This window comes from Limulus polyphemus, unplaced genomic scaffold (assembly GCF_000517525.1).
Source record: "Limulus polyphemus unplaced genomic scaffold, Limulus_polyphemus-2.1.2 Scaffold5314, whole genome shotgun sequence".
Taxonomy (NCBI): Eukaryota; Metazoa; Arthropoda; class Merostomata; order Xiphosura; family Limulidae; genus Limulus; species Limulus polyphemus.
Window position 1 is genome coordinate 12,970 of NW_013670924.1, and position 18,487 is coordinate 31,456.

Genomic DNA, 18,487 nt, shown 5'->3' on the forward strand with positions numbered 1-18,487 from the left:
AGAGGAATGGTTATTATTGGCGACATCAGTAGATACCACAAGGAAAGAAATTAATGAACTTTCATAGAAGAATGGTTATTAGTTGCAGAATTAGAAATAACAGAGTGGAAGAACTAATGTGGAACATAAGCTCGTTGGTTCAAAAATAAACACTATTCATACCAAGTGAGCTTTAAAACACATTGTGAAAGAAACTGCAAGTCATTAAATCAATCATTTGGTCTTTACGAGGTCAGAACTGCAGTTTCTATGTGTTATCTATCATGGATGAAAAAAAGAAATAAATTTTATGTGGAGTGATGACTCCTACAACATATTGCTTCAAATGAACAAATCTAAGCATGATGGCAATCCCAAAAATACTATGTCTATGATGTGTTTACCTTGTCACAAAAAGAGCTGGGTATCTTAACCAGTGTGGATTCGGTTCACTAGTAATAGTAGAGTGAGTCACGAAGATTTTGCTGTACTGTGACATTCTACATACTATTGCACCAATATGGTATTGGTCCGTACCTTTATGGACATGATAATCAACCACAACAGACAACAAGTATTGTTAAACAGTGGATTCATGTAAGTTACAATCAGGATTTGGTTTAGTCAATCTGAATCCAAATGAACAACTCTTGGATGATCTACATGACGGAAAGACCTTAAAGTGTTTTTATAACTGGAGCAGATTTATGAAAGTATGGTGGTGGTCTATTCCATCAAAAGGGTACCAACAGTCTCTAGAAAGTGTCAATAAATAAGACCCAACTATGATTAAGGCCAAAGAATGGGCCCAATCATTTAAAACTTGGGGGCCTAGAAGCAACCATCCATAAGAAATGCTACCCCAGTACTTTTAGTGACAATATTAGAAACTACTAAATATTTCAAGGAATCTTTGTTTTGCAATTCTTAATGCTGTGAATGGGATGACAAAATGAAAATGATTTCTCTGTGTAAAAGGAAATATGAATGAGCTGAGGAAATACTTCCCACAAAACACATAGTTGACATGTACTGTTGAAAAGAATTTTTTGTAAATATGCTTCACAGTTTTAAATAAACATGAAATATCAAGTGCTCAAGAATATAAAGGAAAATAACTTTTAATATTTTTGTTTGATAAAGTACAAGTAAGCAGTAATATTCAAACATGTCAGTTAGTGAATTCTGTTTAAAGCATGAATCTGACATTTTAAATGAGTGTTTCTCGGATTAAATAGTTGTTTAACAACAAGTAAAACCTTGGAATGGTCTATTCTTTCATTGGGGGGTGTGTCTGTGAGCCAGGGTAGTGTCCAGGGTCATTGATGAAGAGTGGAATTCTCCGAAACTAGTCTGGCTCACAGACACACCCCCAATGAAAGAACAGACCATTCCAAGCTTTTACATGTTGTTAAACATATGTTTAAACAACTCTATTCAATTATGTACCAGTTGCTCAGTGTCAACGAACAATACGAAGAATTAAATTGTGGCGGAATGCTATAAGTTCTTCAAATACCTATAGAATGATAGGTTTCTTTTTGTGAGCATATAACACTTAAACACACCATTTCGTTTTTTCTGATTATTTCTATAAGGAAGTCTTTAGAAGAAGAATAAAATGCAGATGTAATAATTTAGTAAAACTAAAAGCAGTGAAACAAATCACATTCATCTATCACACTGACCCAAATAATCTAGTTTTTATATTATGCCACTCTGATTGCTCCACAGATGCCCAAACTCTCAAATCTCTTGTAATACAATCTTATTCACACCATCACATCTGATTTTGTACAGACCTTTGTTTTTCCAGATGTTTACTAACACAAAATGGAGAAACATATTGCTGAAGAGATAAACTTTATAAAAACAAAAACCATTGTCAAACATGTGCAACGTAAATATTTATCTAAGCTCACTGCATGATCCATTTAACCTATTGTGATATTCTTTAATCACAGCATTAGCTTCTCTAGCCTTTCGTTTTTGTGTGCCAAAAGCCACCCACAACTCATAGCAACAATGAGCATTTCGAGTTTGATGAATGTTAAAGCACAATGCATTCCTCCATTAAAAAAGCAATGGAATACAAAAACTGAATTATTCATGTTAATACTAATCATACTTTAAACTCTCATACTCAAACTGACATTATATTTTAAAAAATAATGCACTCACTACATACCTAAAAACCTAAAATGTCTTAAAAGATTAAAAACAAATGTACAAATAGAAAACTGTTTAAACATTTGATATCTTCATTGCAACAAACCTATAAAAACAGGTATATGGTACAGCATCCTACCAACTACAAATTATGCCTTACTTCAAGGATTTGATATGTATTATAACTGCTTTGTTTTACTAAAATATAAAAGAAGTTTGTTCTTATAAGTCAGGGCCTAAAGTTGATATTAGCCTTTCATTTTGAACTCATATTTTAAAAGACTGATCATAACACAAATATCTCAACTAAGAAAAACCTATATTTCAAGCACAGGTATGTAACCTACTATTTACCTATTCTGTTCAGTGTGGGTAACAGACTTTGTACATATTTCATAGAACACTGTGAATGCAATATTAACTTTTATCATAATTCACGAAGACTATATTTTCATTCTGAAAATTGGTATTTGTGTGAACTTAGTCTGAGAGAATAATTTGACACATTTTGTATAAAGGTGCAGTGTCATGAACATTAATTAAATAGTTAAAGTTTTCAACACATATTCACTTTAATTGGTTTGGCATTCTAAAAACAAAACTCCATACTAAACTTATACTTATCACTTAATTAACGTAGGTAATTAAGTGTTATATAAATATCAATGTAAGTAACTTACATATATTTATATATGCTGTAGAGAAAACGATTAAAATACGGCAGATATCAGTGACTAAGTTGTCTCTTACAAAAAAAACTAAAATATAGACATATACTTCAAGAGGAATCTGAAACAGTTTCAGCATACAGTTATGTAGAAACCAATAAAAACAATGTTTTAATACATTTTACTACGATATAAGATAAAAAAATGCACAATTCAGGTGCTTACCTATTTCGGAAATAAGTTTATTTATAAATTCTTTCCAATTTTGAATAAAAGGATATTTTTCTAGTTTAGTAAAAAATGCTAAACTTATAATGTGCCACTTATTTTTAGTTTTTCACACATGTTAGGCTAAGGAAGACAAAACTTTTATATTTATCATCAAATCATAGGCCTTTTTAAACAAAGGTTAGAATGTTAATCAAGCTACAGCTCTTGTGTTCAATCTGAAAAGAGTACATTTCAAATACCTCTTACATATCGTAGCATTTTTTACAAATAATGTTGTTTAAATTATCTCAAGTATGACAAAGAAAAAATAATACTGTCACTCTGCAAGCCATAGTTTTCTTTAGTTGCAACAAAGGCATATATTTAAATTTTTTTTCTTGTAATTACAGCTAATTTGAAAAATTATGTAAGCAATTTCCACATGTATGTAATCTGTACATTGTACTTATAAACTGAACTATCTAAATTAGAAAGAAGGAAAAAATAAGACTACTCAGCCCATTTGTTCTACTTTTTTTTATCTAATTGCCTCGTATTTCATATAAAATTCTTTGAATGAAATGTGGACAATACATTCCTCACTTTCTCTTTGACACCATTTTACTTGTATTTTTTAAAGAACTTTGTTAGACATGTACATGAATCTATGCAATTTTCAAAGTATATAAATATATGAATATCCACAGTATGTTACTAAGTGATGTGTTTTGATGATCATATACAGGCATGCTATGAAGCCAATTATAAACAATTACATCTGTTGTTTATATTAAACATTTTCCTGTATAGAAATTTCTTCATACTGATAGAATTATTTCAAATAACATAATACTTGCCCTCCACTTCGACGTCGACCAATAGCATCTAGTTCATCTATATAAACAATACAAGGAGCTCGTTTACGAGCTTCTCTGAACAAATCCCTCACCCGAGCTGCACCTAACCCTGAAATATAAAAACAAACAAACATAAAGAGTGCTTATTCTCATTTACAAACCTTTGGTGAAACTCTTCTTTTTTCAACCAATAATCATATGAAAAAAACAACAGTAGGAGGACACAATTTCTTTTCAACATCACTTTATAGAAACTAAAAAAAAAATCTTTTTTTTTTGTGTTCAATTTGAGTATAAAAAGATCTGCTTCTTCAAGTAAAGATTATATTCAATACGATTTAATAATGAACTCTGAATACATAGAATGGTTAAAAAAGGCACAGAAAAATCAAATAGCATACTGGCCAAATAACTTCCACTTGGACAATGGAAGAAATTAGTATTTACTTTTTAATATATCATACAAAAAAATTAAGATCATCTTTTTCCAAATACTGAGAAAAATAAAAGCAATTAGGAAAAATATAAAATTTTACAGAATTTCACATTTTCAGGATTATATTGTATTTCAGGTCAGGAAACAAGTCTGAAATGCTGAAAGCTTTTCCTAGTTGAGTTACCTTCATGATGTCAAAAACCAAGTGACTCAAAGTTCTGAATGTCCTTGATGTAATGAAGAGCATGCGTCAACATACTCAGAATTCTCAACCTTCCCTGTGACTTACTGCACACTGTCAAAAGAAATTAAATATATTCCCCACCCATATTTCATATTCCTTAATTTCATTTGTGACAGAAAACCACGTCTCAAAGTAAACTTTAGATGCAACCAAAACTGATTAACTACGAGAGAGAGAGATGGACGAAACAGAAATGCTGCATGACAAAAGGTTTGCAGTTGGACTCCACTAAGAAGTAAGGTCCCATTGGAGATGTCACATGTGAGAGAACCCCAAGGGAATGACTTCGTGAAAAGAAGCCATCATCCCCAAAGCAGAAAGGATGTTTCTGGTGGTAGGTGTGGAAGACATGGGAATATGTACACAAGAGATAAAACTTACAATGCTATAAGAGACAGAGAAATTTATCTTGAAATGTGTTGATCCAAATCCCCAGATATATCAAATACTGTGTTGGTACTAAATGAGAACTGGAGTTATGCATGATCCAACCACAAGAGGTAACCAGCTTGGTGATCAATTGTGAATGTGTAAAAAGCTGAATTAACGAAAAAATCAGAATAAATCGATCATCCATGTAAAAGTAAAAATCAATTTTGGATGAATGGAGAAGATTAGCAAAAACAAGAGTACTTGATAGAAAACATATGTAGTCGAGTGGAGGGGGAACTGATCTGATAAATTACCCATAATGCCAAAAAGAATTGACAGGACTACAGATGAATAAGGATATGAAGATAAGTATCTTGTATATCCACAACCATAAACCAATGGCTCTACGAATCTTTCATAATAACCTTATGTAATTGAAAATGAGGTGTCTCTAGGAAAAAAAAGGCTTAAGACAAGTCTATAGAAGGTCTCCATCCTCCTGTTATCTTTAGAACCATAAAGAGATGGAAGTAAAAGTCTGAGAAAGCATTACAAATAATTCTGACTTCTCCTTTCTCAAAGAAAATTGAGAATTCCTGATACAAAATTTGTAAACAACTGAATCAGAAATGAGAGGAAAGGACATCAAGACCATATTAAAATATCAGTTGAGTCTAATTAACCCAAAGCTAAGAGTTCCACAAATAACTCTTAATGTAACAATCCAGATGGGAAATTCTCCTGCAAGAGAAGAGAGTCATTGAATTGGTAAAGGTGTCTCAAAATGCTTATGTTTACTTTTGGCTAATTAACAGGGTCAAAATGAACAAAAAGAAGTACTGATGTCAGTTGAGAAGTAAAGCAATGCAAAAGGATGAGAATTACTAGATGGTCATTTCTCAAAAGGTATGACTACCAAAAGTAGGTCAAAATGCTAAAAATCCTAATCACCTCTTTCTGCCATTCTTTTCCTGAATGGGATGCTATTGTAGATGAAATTTTCTAAAGACATGTGAGGGAAGAAGCTCTTTCATAGTCAGCCAAAACTTAGGAGTAGGGGAAAAGATGAGTATCTTATAACAAATAAGTTTACAAAAGAAAGTAAGAGTTAAGTAGTAATGGAAACTAAATCACTGTGAGCCATAGTTAACCTTATCTTAAAGGGTCTTCCTATGGTCAGGGGTCAAAGGGCATGTCATCACATGTGTAGACTTTCATTCAAAATTTTATTGAACAACTCTTTTATGAATGTATGTAAATAAGTTTGGTATCACACTGTCGATTGTAACCCAAATTTTAGTATTATAAATTAGTTAATTTCTTAAATTTGATTTAAATATTAAATTTCTAAATGTTGATTTTAGTGTGTCACAAGGTATGCTGAATACTGCTTTGGTTCAAATTAGATGTTTTTGATGTCAAAATATGAAGTCTATAGTTTCTTAGGAATCAGAAACTCAAATTACCAATACTGACAAGCTAGAATGTAAAATAAGAGCCTCCTTCCATTTCTATTTTCTGAGATATTATTATGTTTAGTGAATCAACCAAGGTGGCCTTGCCCACCTCTTCCATTTTTGGAAATACTTGCTTACACACACCTACTTCTCTCTCTGACATGTGTATGACCAACTGAAAACTCAGAATGTCCCCCACATGGTTTTCTCAGCCTCTGCAAATTGTTTATGCAGGAAACCTTTCTTTTCATGGTAGAATCAAAGTGGAAAGGTAAGAGAATTTGGAGCTAATTTTTGACCCAAATACAGCTTAGTTATTAAGCCTGATAAATTATAGGAATTCTGTGGTATTGATATAGTAATTTATGTTTTTTTTGTTATTTCAATATGTATATATATAAAACCTAAAAAAATTATTTTGTTTTACATTCTCAATGTGTGAAATTTGATAAGGTTTAGCAAATTACAGCAAGTGGCAAGCGAGTACGAAGTTTGTAAGTAGAAGACATAATTGTTTTCACAGTTCTTTATTTACTGTTCTATGTTTTAAGAAAATAACTGAAATTTAAGAACTACCTTGTAAATATATATATATATATATATATATATATGTAATGTATTATGACCAAAATGTAACTGTATTTTAGAAAATATTGGTCCACTAAAACACAGCCAAGACAGGTCACTTTGTAAAGGCCAGTTTTATACTACTGGACATATATCATGAGTGCACGTGCAGCGCATCATTGCAACTTCTGTAATGTTAGTCAGACATGGCTGAATGATTAATAAAATAAAAATAATAAATATATATAGATGTATAATGTTATGAGATTTAAACTATTTACACTAAAAATTTGTGGTTTCGTGTTATGATTTGTAGTCATTCTAGAAAGAAAAAAGCATAACTTATGTGTATTTCCTAATTTTTTATGGTGGTTATAAGGTCGGTTAAATCAACTAAACTCATACAGAGATACAATAGTGAAAATGAAATATAAAATTTTTTCTAAAAAAAACGTTTGATAATTATCTGGAGTTTACTAGGAAGTTATAAAGATTTTGCATGTGAAATTTGGACAATCTTCGGATGTATAAAAGTATTTTGATCTTAAAATAAAAATTACTTTGCATGTTGGATAGTCAACATTTGAAAAGAAAAAATGCATGAGCAAATCATTAATTACAAAAATCTGATATTTTGTGTAAGATAGCCTTGTAATGTATACTGATAAAATTTCATGAAGGTATGCTTACTGTATTAAAAGTTATAGTATGAAAAATATAACAAACACAAAATGGTTATGAGGTTGGTCCCTGGGATCAAGCTCATAGAGAGAGAGAGTTAAGGAAGTCTGGATGGTAAAAATCTTATCCTGAATAAAAGAAACAGGAGGACAAGAGTAGCTGATAGCTAAAAAATACTCTGAAGAAGAAAGTCTCAAAAATGAGACAAATCATAGTGTGCAGGACAGAAGAACAAAACAACACAAGAATAGTGTAATTTGAGTAAAATAGCAAGATAAAAGTAAAATTCTGATCATTACTACAATATTACCTTCTAAAATATTTAGAATTATCTATATGGATATATTACAGTTCGGAAATTCTAACCATTCAGAATGGGTCAAAATGTTGACTCAAATGAATGACGAGACAGTGATTTCTTTCTCAAGTCCCAAAGTGCACTTTGCCCAAAAACTGCTATATATTTAGTATTATTTCCCAGGTTCAGTAAATGGTTTCAGCACCAAAATATGGACATAACTTTGTCTCTTCAAGCTGTTTGAATCATTTCTGTATTATTATAATTTTTAGAAAAATAAAATGTGGTGCACTTAAAAATTCAGAGCAAAAAGCACTATTAAATATATTTACCTCCAATCATTTCAATAAACTCTGATCCAGCCATTGCTAAGAAAGGAACATTAGCTTCTGTAGCCACTGCCTTTGCAAGCATAGTTTTTCCACATCCTGGAGGACCTAGCAGGAGAACACCTTTTGGAATTTTGGCACCTAAGGACTGATAAAATCATAAAATAAAGTAAATTGGAAGTAATTTGAAGCTATTTATACAATAAATATTATACAATACAGATCACTATGCCACAGAGAAAAACAATGTTTATTAACTGACTTATGATGAAGTTATAATACAAAATAGAAAAACAGAGCACAACAAAAATCATTAAAAAACATACCTTATATCTTTCAGGGCGCTTTAAGTAATCTACAAATTCCATAATCTCCACCTTCGCTTCCTTCAGTCCAGCTACATCTTTAAAGCGAACTCCTTTTCCAGAAGGGTTAAGAGGGTCAACTATTGTATATTTAGCACGGCCTAGCTGTGACTGGAAAATAATAAAATTCTAGTTTATTTCACAGTACTAAGTATTATTTTAAATATATCATGAAACAGGTTCCCTCGTTTAACAGCCTGGCAACCTAAGTCTGGTAAAAATCATTACTGCCTTTTGAAAACATTTGGTGCAAGAGTATATGATGATCCTCCATGATAATATACTCTCCAAACAAGAAACATTAACCCTTTCAGCACGAGCTGACAAAGTTTGCATCACTTTGACTGGGGAAGGACATGTATGCAAAAAACATACGGTAACTCTGAGCATTCCTCACAAAACTTCATAGAATTTTATTAATATCTATAAGTATTTTGTACACAAAGAATGACATTATTATTATTATGTCTTTCTAATAAAAATCTTATTTATCTTTAATAGTTTTTATATTCAAGACTGTTAAAAGAATTTGAGTGCAAGGTGATTTTCATTTCAAGTATAAAAATACTTTTCTTCATTGTACAGTTTTCATATTTCACTTACATAACCTCTGGAACCTCCTAAATGAATATCAAAAGTTTTTTAAAGTAAATATTTGGTTTTTATTTTTCTCTACCATAACACTAACTCTAGCTATTATCATCAACATACGATGCAATGAAATAATTAAAATTAGGAGATAGAAAAAAACAACACAAACCTTTTAATTTTTTTGTAAAATACCTTTAAAGATTTTCCTTTTGTTAAATTCATCGTTTCAGGTCTTTTCCTTTTCACATATAGTTAATTTTTAATGTTTTATTTTCCTTTCTCGTCCTTTACCACTAATTATTTATCTTGACACAAATCAAAAGTGCCCTCGATGCATATTATGGTGTCTCTGGTAGACAAGCAGAGCCCTTCGGCAAAATTGTCGTGCACCACATAATATTGTAAACCTTGAGAACTGACGCAAAGTATATTTAAAAAATGTTTAAACCTTTCAAGTATACATAACTAATACATAATTAACTAAAATGTAATAGTAATATAAACTGTATCTCTAACTATAACACATTGAAGTAAAATACAACCATAAATGCTATAGTCAATCAAGCAGCCAACAATACTACAGTCAGTTACATGTATCCTGTGATGAGAACTGTGCACAAATTTCAAAATACCCATTGTTAGATTATAGTATAAAATGAGCTCTTCCTAATCAGTATACATGTGTATGTACCATCTACATGTAGGCTACACAGCTCAAACGAATCTGCTAAATGTGGTTGTGGCACAAGTCATGAGTTGAAAAAAATTATTACTTGTTTCAACTGTATTCATTCAAGGAACTTTGAAATGTATGAGTCAAAAGGTTATGTAAGCATCTTATGGCCTAGATGTTATCTACAGAACTGTCATTGTATTATTGAAGATACAGAGTGCCAAAGTAGAGAGTTTTCATAACTTATTGGTCATGTTACAATACATCTGAAGTTTTAAATAGTTTTTTTAAAGGTTTCTTTTGAAATATGGGACATAAAACTTTGAATCATAACATACATTATAATGTTAGCTTAATTCACATATATTGATAATAAAGATGTTTAACTAAATTTTCAATGGAACACGGCAACTTGCACAGAAAAGTGTTTAAAGGGGTACCCATAGTTAAAAAGTTAATAATAAAGATCATCTTATATGACAATTTCTGTGTACAGATTTGTTACATATAAATATTCAGTAAGGAAATAAATTTTAAAAGTATTTCTCCATCTCCTCAGACATAAAATCATGAGAGTAGGAAAAAAATCAAAAGGAAAAAAGTTTAAAAATATGTATGTGATGAAAACATCCTCAAATAATATACTTCCATGAGGACAATACCAATGTAAAAATAATTTAATAAAATCTCTTGAACTAGAATGAAACAAAAATTCAGAATAAACTGCATAAATACATCACATAAACAGGATTAGTGTAGGACCTAAGTAACTTATTTAACACTTTTGACTCAACTTGGCAGCACATGTATTAGATGCAAAATAAAACAAATATCTGAATTCAGTATACATGTGATCAAATCTGTAAGTAGCAGTCTTAACTAGGCCATTAATCAACCATTAAGACACAGTGGAAAAACAAAGCAATCAAATTACTCTAGGCTTAGGCATGGGAAGTTTTTGAAAAAGTTGAATCGATTCTTTTATGACAAATACAGCCTTATGTCTTTCTAAACAATAAACACATACAGAATTTTATTTTTATTTTTTATGGTCACAAAAAGTGTATAATCAAATTACAAGCAAGCTCTTGGTTTCTGGTATCATTTTCAATATAGTGCACAGCCAATGAAAATAATACAATTACTTCACTTTTTATGAAAGTATTTGAACACAAGTTAAACTTTAACTTTAGGCTTTATATCACTTCCAGATAACCTCGACTGACCATGGAACAAGTAACTTCACTATTTGTCAAATACACTGACAAACATAACTGTATTAGTTATTCTACTAGTATGATCCTTGATGGCAGCAAATGTAGTTACCTGAGTACATGTACTTGAATGCATCAAAAGTCTATAAATATGAAGTTTGGAGACCATAGTGCTCAAAGTAATGTTCCCACATGGCCAGTTTGTCATGTAAGTCTATTTTTATTATGACAGATAAATAGCTATATAGGCTTTCAAGTGGGTGAAGAAAAAATGCTCAAAAGTGTTCAAGTACATAAGTCCAGTTGACAGTATATATTTGGAAGAAAAAGGGGCAACAGATCTTTTATTGTAAAATATCATATCAAACATCATCTTACACTGAGTCTCCTACATACTCCTGGTTGGTGGTGTGGGTTCTAATTTCACCAGTTAAGTCTACAGACTGCTACACTCAAATGGAATGTTATCTCACTGAACATAATCATGCTACTGAGGAACGTTTCAACATGATCCATCCACTGAAGAATCAACGTACTCGTCACAAGTTTACCTGTGAATTTCTACTCCAACACCTACTGAATTGTCTTAATTATGTGTGCTTAACCAAGATCAAAGGGAGTCTTTTTTCATAGACTTTTATGAGCTATTTTGAAAGGTTTTTGTGACAACTTTTCATTTCCCTGGGTCATTCCAGTTAGTCCTACTTCTGTAGTAGGAAACATTCTAGTCTAATGAAAGAAGTTTTAAAAATCATTTAGTGAAATATGATATTATAAATGAAAACCAAGATGGATTTACCAGATTGAAACTTTACATAACTAATTTATCTTTTCTCAAGCTACAAATACCCAAAACTTTAATGTCATCAGAAAACTTCACAAATTTACTAATTATACCCGTATCATTAAAGTAAATAAGAAAGTGCAAAGACCCAAGCATTGACACCTGAAATACTTCACTAATAACAAGGGTCGAGGTCGACTAGAGGTTTCCCCATCCATCCACATTTACATTCTAACTAGTCATTTCCCATCAACCTACTGATGTGATATTCTTAACTAATCTTTCGTGTAGTACCTTATCAAAAGCTTTTAGATGAACGTGTAGCCCATGTTATCCTACTGAATTAGGTAATGCACAAACTACTTGTGAGCATAGCTCCTGAAGAATTTATTATTATTATTATTACTCTTCTTTATCTTATCTAGTCTAACCTTATCTGAACTAAGAAGTTTCGATTTTTTATATTTGTTACTTTTATAATAATAATAAAAAATATACATGAAAAACAAAAAATATAGTACTGTCACGAAAACTTAAGCCTACTTTTTTAAACTAATATATATAACAATATTGTATTTTCAGTCCTGACTGTCCCTTAACCATATAATGATGACACCATTTTTAAAACCATTTCTATGCATGTTATTGTGTTCCCTTCAAAATTTAATTAAACCACTTTAATGTCAATATATTTTAATGAAATTATTATCATCAAGTACATTATAATTCAAAGTTTAATATTATCAAAGTTTTTATTCTTTTATTTCAAAAGAAACTTCTAAAATACTATTATTTAACTTGAATTTTGATATCTCATTATGCTCTCACAGTTACAAATCTCAACTTTAAGAGCTGTTATAGAAGAAACTGTGTGTGTAATGTAGACGATTCTGTGCAGACTTTCAAAGTATAGTATATAGGTTGTTTACTAGTAATTCAAGTACATTCCAAGAAATTTTGTTTCCGAGCAAACCATTGTAAAAATTCCTCAGTTCATGATAAGCCATACCCATTTGCAAAGGAGAAGCTGTGTTGCTAAGCAACAGTTTTAACTTGAATGGCATGGTTATAACTAATTGTTGAAAGCAGTGTCCCTTGGCTCTTTTTTCTCACCTTATACATATTAGTTTGATAGACAGTTAAATTGCATTTCAGTTTTACTTTTATATTTTAGTTAAATATGTATTATCTGTGTTTTAATATTCATATTTGAAAGGTTTAATGAGCTGATAAATTTATGCTTTGCCTCATTAAACAATTGTTCATAAAGTTATAAGTATGCATTAGATTTTGCTGGAGCTAAACTATCTCTGCCGATGTTAACATTCTATCACTCATAGGCACCTGCTGACATAAATAATCAAAGATAAAGAACAGGAAAGGAAAATAAAACATTAAAAATAAACTAAAAGTGAAAGGATTAAGACGTGAAAGTACGCATATGACCCAAGGAAGATATTTTTAGATTATTCAACAAAGATTAAAAGGTAGTTTTTTATATATATATATTTCTATTTCTTAATTTTAAGCATTTCATTGCACTTGTCTGTTGATGATAACAACTAGAGTTAGTGATAAGGTAAAGAAAATGGAAAATAAAATATAAACATTTACCTTAAAAAGCTTATGATATTCAATTAGGAGGTTCTAGAGATTATGCAAGTGAAATGTTAAAGCTGTAAGATAATAAATAGTATTTTTATCTTAACATGAAAATCACCCTGTAGTTGAACTACTCAGAGTCTAAGTAAAATGATTACATTAAATAACAAATTTTTATTTGAAATAGTAGAAAAAAAACAAAATTAAATACTTTATTTTCTCAAACTACATCCTTTTATGAAAGTTCTTGTCAAGTTTTAATCAATTTTTTCCACTGGTTTTATTACTGGAACGAAATTTAATGGGAGTTATGTTATGTGCTTAAGTCTGAAAGCATGTAGTCATTACCGAGTTAAAAGCAAAAGATTGTCCAAAAAATATTTAGCAAGGTGGGCCCATAATGTCACTCAAAATATCTCTACTTAGATTGATCACCATATAAACAATGGTTGATCTAATCAGGTATAAGATGACAAACTGTCTTTATAGCAAATATTTAACTATTACATGCATGGAGGTTAGGTTTATAACACTCATTATATAACATTGTTGCCATTTGGAATTACATTTTTGTCTCTTTTTATTAATTAATTTTAGGCAATACCTGACGAAGAACTTACACTACAAATGTTGTTAATTATTTTTGAAATGTTTATACTGAAGATGGAAATCTGAAAATTCTCTAACATCCGTATTCTTAAGCCTATTTAACAATTTCGTGATTTTAGGTTTCTGCTGAGTCTTGAGCATATTTTACACGAAAAATATCATTCCAATAAAATTCATGTAACATCCATTCACTTACACACAGATTTAGATAGTTTTAAGATTGATTCTGGTCCCTAGAATATGTGATTTGTAAAATGTACTGACTTGGCAACATTGATGATCAATAACAGGCTTAAGTACTGATGGGTGCACTAGCCTCTACATCCTGCAGAATATTAACATCAATGCCATCATTATAAAGACTCCATCTTATAATCCTTTGTCCTGTCATATGCTGGTACAATTGAACCTGAATTCAGCCAAATGGATGCCACTGCCTACATTAACTCTCTCGCTACAAGCTCAGTCGAATTGGCCAAGTTTGCGATCCCAAATTGACCTTTATAGTTTCCATACTATAACTTCTAATATGTTTTGTGTACCTTCACAAAATTTTGTAAATCTTCAGTAATCATGAAGAGTCATTTGTAAACATAAAAGTCAGAATTTTAGTGAAGTATTTTCACAAAAAATTTCTTCATGGATATATCAAGTCAAAATGTTGACTACTCTGAGTGCAAAGTGATTTCCACATTAGGATTAAAAATACTCTTCTTCATCTGTAAAATCTCAAATTTAATTTGCATAATCTCTAAAACTTCAAGTAAATTTCAAAGTTTTTTTTTCAGTAAAACTTTATATTTTATCTGTTATTTTCTCTACCCTAACTCTATACGAGGTTGGACAATTTGACCTATCTCGTAACTACCCAAAACAAATTTGAAATAAATCTAAATTACCCTTTTGTTTCTTTCTAGAATGACTGCAAATTGTAATATGAAACTACATTTGTTTATCCTAAATAGCTTTAAACTTGTAACATCCGTTTATACTTAAATATTATTGTTTTATTGTCCTTTGAACTGTGTCTAACTAATATTTGTGCCATACAGTAGTCCCTTTTAGATAAGACCAACCTATTTGCCATGATAAAAATGTCATATCTGACAGGAAGTTATCAAAAGGATCAATAACCAGTTAACAAACGACCAAGCTGTGCCATTCACTACTGCCAATCCTTGAGCATAATGGTTTTATATACTGTATAGGTAATAAGATGATGTAGCAAACTGGTATAATAATAAATATGATGGTTAATAATTCAATAAAGATAACTCAAAATTATTTTGTTTTTGCTTCATGTGAAATAATTTATTCATCAGTCACATGTATTGGATAAAAAATCACCTCTCTTATTTCATAAAATTTACATGTATCACATTTTTATTTCACACATGACAAATTGACACTGGATCTATTTTATAAAAAATCGTCCATCTTTGTTTATTTTGCACTTTATCAGGGTCACTTTGAATGTTCATTAGTCTGGCAGATATGATACTGAGAAGCATTTAGTTGTTCTTTTTCAGCACGTGAAAGTAAGGTGAAGTGTTTATGTTTTTACTTTTATTGAGGCATTGTGAGACAGAATCTATCTTTGTACAAAAATTTAACTGATTTATTTAAATTAAAAATTAAAACTTGTGGCAGAAATTTAGGTTTAAAAATATTTTAAGCCTCAAAGAAAATTCTGGGGCCTGAAAGACAACCTTGGGTGGTCAGAAACTTTTGTTTCTCCTCACCCCACGCAATGAAAAATCTAAAGCCAAACAAATTTTGAGCCACTGGCCTTAAAGTGAATTATTCTTCGATATGTGTCATATTTATACAGCAAGCCACAGACTAACTACTCACCAGGAGAGTTAATTACCTACATCATGCATCACCTGGCATTTCCAGAAAACACTCATTCTCACCGCTGATTGGCTGGTGAGGGTTTTCCCAGCTTGCATCATGGTCTCATTTTCATTGTCAATTGCACACTACTCATCAAAATACTCATGTATCAACTGGTGTAACCAAGCACTGACTGCTATTGAAATTATTTTTTTATCACATTGAATAATTGAGGTAAAGATTTTCATACTTTGAACAATATCACATACAATACAAACCTTTCATTGTGTGGTGTTGTATCTAATCATTCACCCATTGTGGACATCAACAAATTACACTTGAATCAGATCCTAGTACATACATGTACACGTGAAATCAAATACATGAACACAACAACCACATTTATACATTTTTATTGAAATGAAGAAAAGTCACTAAAGAAAGGTTGTTATCTGACCTTCCACCCAAAAATCATGGTCATATGTTGCATCTATCAGGAAGTCACTCATGGGAGGTCAGACCAATGTAAAAGTATTCCATGCACAAATAATGGTCATATCTAAAAGGAAGTCATTATTAGGAGGGACTACTTTATAAGTTGTAAATCACTTGGTGAATGTGTAGCTCACATTACCCTATTGAATTATATAATGTACGGGCTACTCACAAGTTGCTTCCAAGCATACATCATAAAAAATTATTTTATTATTACTTTTTTCTTTATTATACTTACTCTAACCTAAAAAAGTTTCTAACTTTTACATTTTAGTTACCTTTATACTAATAAATAAAGAATACATATAAAGAAGAAGAAATAAAGTACTTTTTCTTGCTGTTCACTGTCAGTGACACTTAACCCTACTTTTTTTATACTAATGGTACTACTGCACTAAACATTTTTTATTTAATCAAATAATGCAACACAGAGCACAGAATAATAACACAAAAAATGTAGATAATGTCCTGTAACTAACATAATTTTCTGCTTTCTAATTATGCGACAAAAACCATTAAAAATTCAGCTTAGTTCATCAATGTGTTTTTTTTCTTTAATGTATAGTGGCACATCCCTTCTAGCATTATAAACACTACAATGATTAGCATCATTATACAAAGTACCCATGTGGATTGGTATTACACTGCTTATGTAAAGGGCAATTGGTTATTAAAAGTTTAACTATATTTTAAGAATAAATAACTATTTATTAAAGAAATAAGGTAACAAAATCAAACAGCATTGACACTTACAAGAAAATCCATACTCTGAGGAGTTTTAATCTGTCCTGTTCGAAACATCAAAAGAATCATTAATGCAACAGCTACAAGAGATACAAGCAACAACCACGTGCTCTCCTGGTTACGTTCGTATACCACAGGGACTCCTTGGTCCGGTCGAATACCAAGAGTTTCTTCTGCAAGACGGAGTTTTTCCTCAAACTTCTCTACATCTACGATGTTCATGTGAAATGTCTTGTGCTCAACCTAAAATAGAAACACAGCAAATCAAAAGAAATATTAAAAAAACTGAATTTTTGTAATAATCTTTTTCTGCAACAAAATTTAAAGTTTATTTAGCAAAGATAAATAATATCTGTACAACAAAACTAAAACCTGCCAGAGATAAAGTGAATTATCTTGTCAAACCGAACAGTATATGTGTATAGCACCCATATTCAGTGAAGCAAAAAACTATTTATAGCCTCTAACAGATGTTTAACACTAACTCTAAGTCAAACACACCACATATGGTATTCTGCCTTTGGGAAGCACACATCCAGTATTTTATCAGCCGTCTTGCAAGTTCTACTGAATAAGCACAGTCATATGAGAAATCAAACAGTGTTCATCAACACCAACACTGAAAAAAAACTGGAACATATACATGGATTTTATTTTCTGGCAAATGGAAAAAAGTGTGCGACTAAACTTTGCCCAAGGTCATGGTATTTTTGTAATACTATATCTACAAATATTCTCGAGAAGGCAGTAATCACTGGTAACTTTAAAGACAATCAGCAAATTTTTGGTCAAGATTGTACATATCTTGGAGAACAGATGTTAGAAGCATCCGATTCAAAGTTTACAAAATGCTGGACTTGTTAAAAGATGCAGCAGATGTGGATGTAATCTTCATGCGATACCAGTTGCAGAGAAAGCAAGCTGCAAATGGACAAAAGAAGAATTTTTATTTGTATTATTGAAAAATGCCAAATGGCCAAAGAAAAGCTTTGAGTTGTAATGCAAAATACTGGCGATGATGAAGAAGGAAGCTGCAGATTATTAAATCAGAAGAAAAGGGGGATGTAAAGTAATGTATGATTCAGAATGACTTCCTAACAAAGCTATTTTCATTGTGAGCCATAGTTAAAGCTTGAGTTGAGTGGTTACAGAGACAACAGCCACTAGCCAGTTAAATTAAATGTACATTTATGAGTTTTGAAACATAATTTATACATTTCAAAAATCAAGCAGTTGCCATGCCTTATGATCTAGTAGTTTGAACTGCACGTACTAGCAGAAGACATCTGCACCAAGAGTGGGAAGAA

General features: G+C 31.0%; 1 protein-coding gene across 1 annotated transcript in view; it reads right to left on the reverse strand.

Moving 5' to 3' along the window:
• Positions 1-18,487, reverse strand: part of LOC106472420 (paraplegin-like) — a 50,284-nt gene that overhangs the window by 10,066 nt on the left and 21,731 nt on the right. Inside the window, exons 6-9 of the mRNA XM_013933068.2 lie at positions 17,190-17,423; positions 8,594-8,743; positions 8,271-8,415; positions 3,884-3,992 (exon numbers count right to left, since the gene is read on the reverse strand). Coding sequence (XP_013788522.2) covers positions 3,884-3,992; positions 8,271-8,415; positions 8,594-8,743; positions 17,190-17,423 — 638 coding nt within the window. The remainder of the gene's footprint in view (positions 1-3,883; positions 3,993-8,270; positions 8,416-8,593; positions 8,744-17,189; positions 17,424-18,487) is intronic.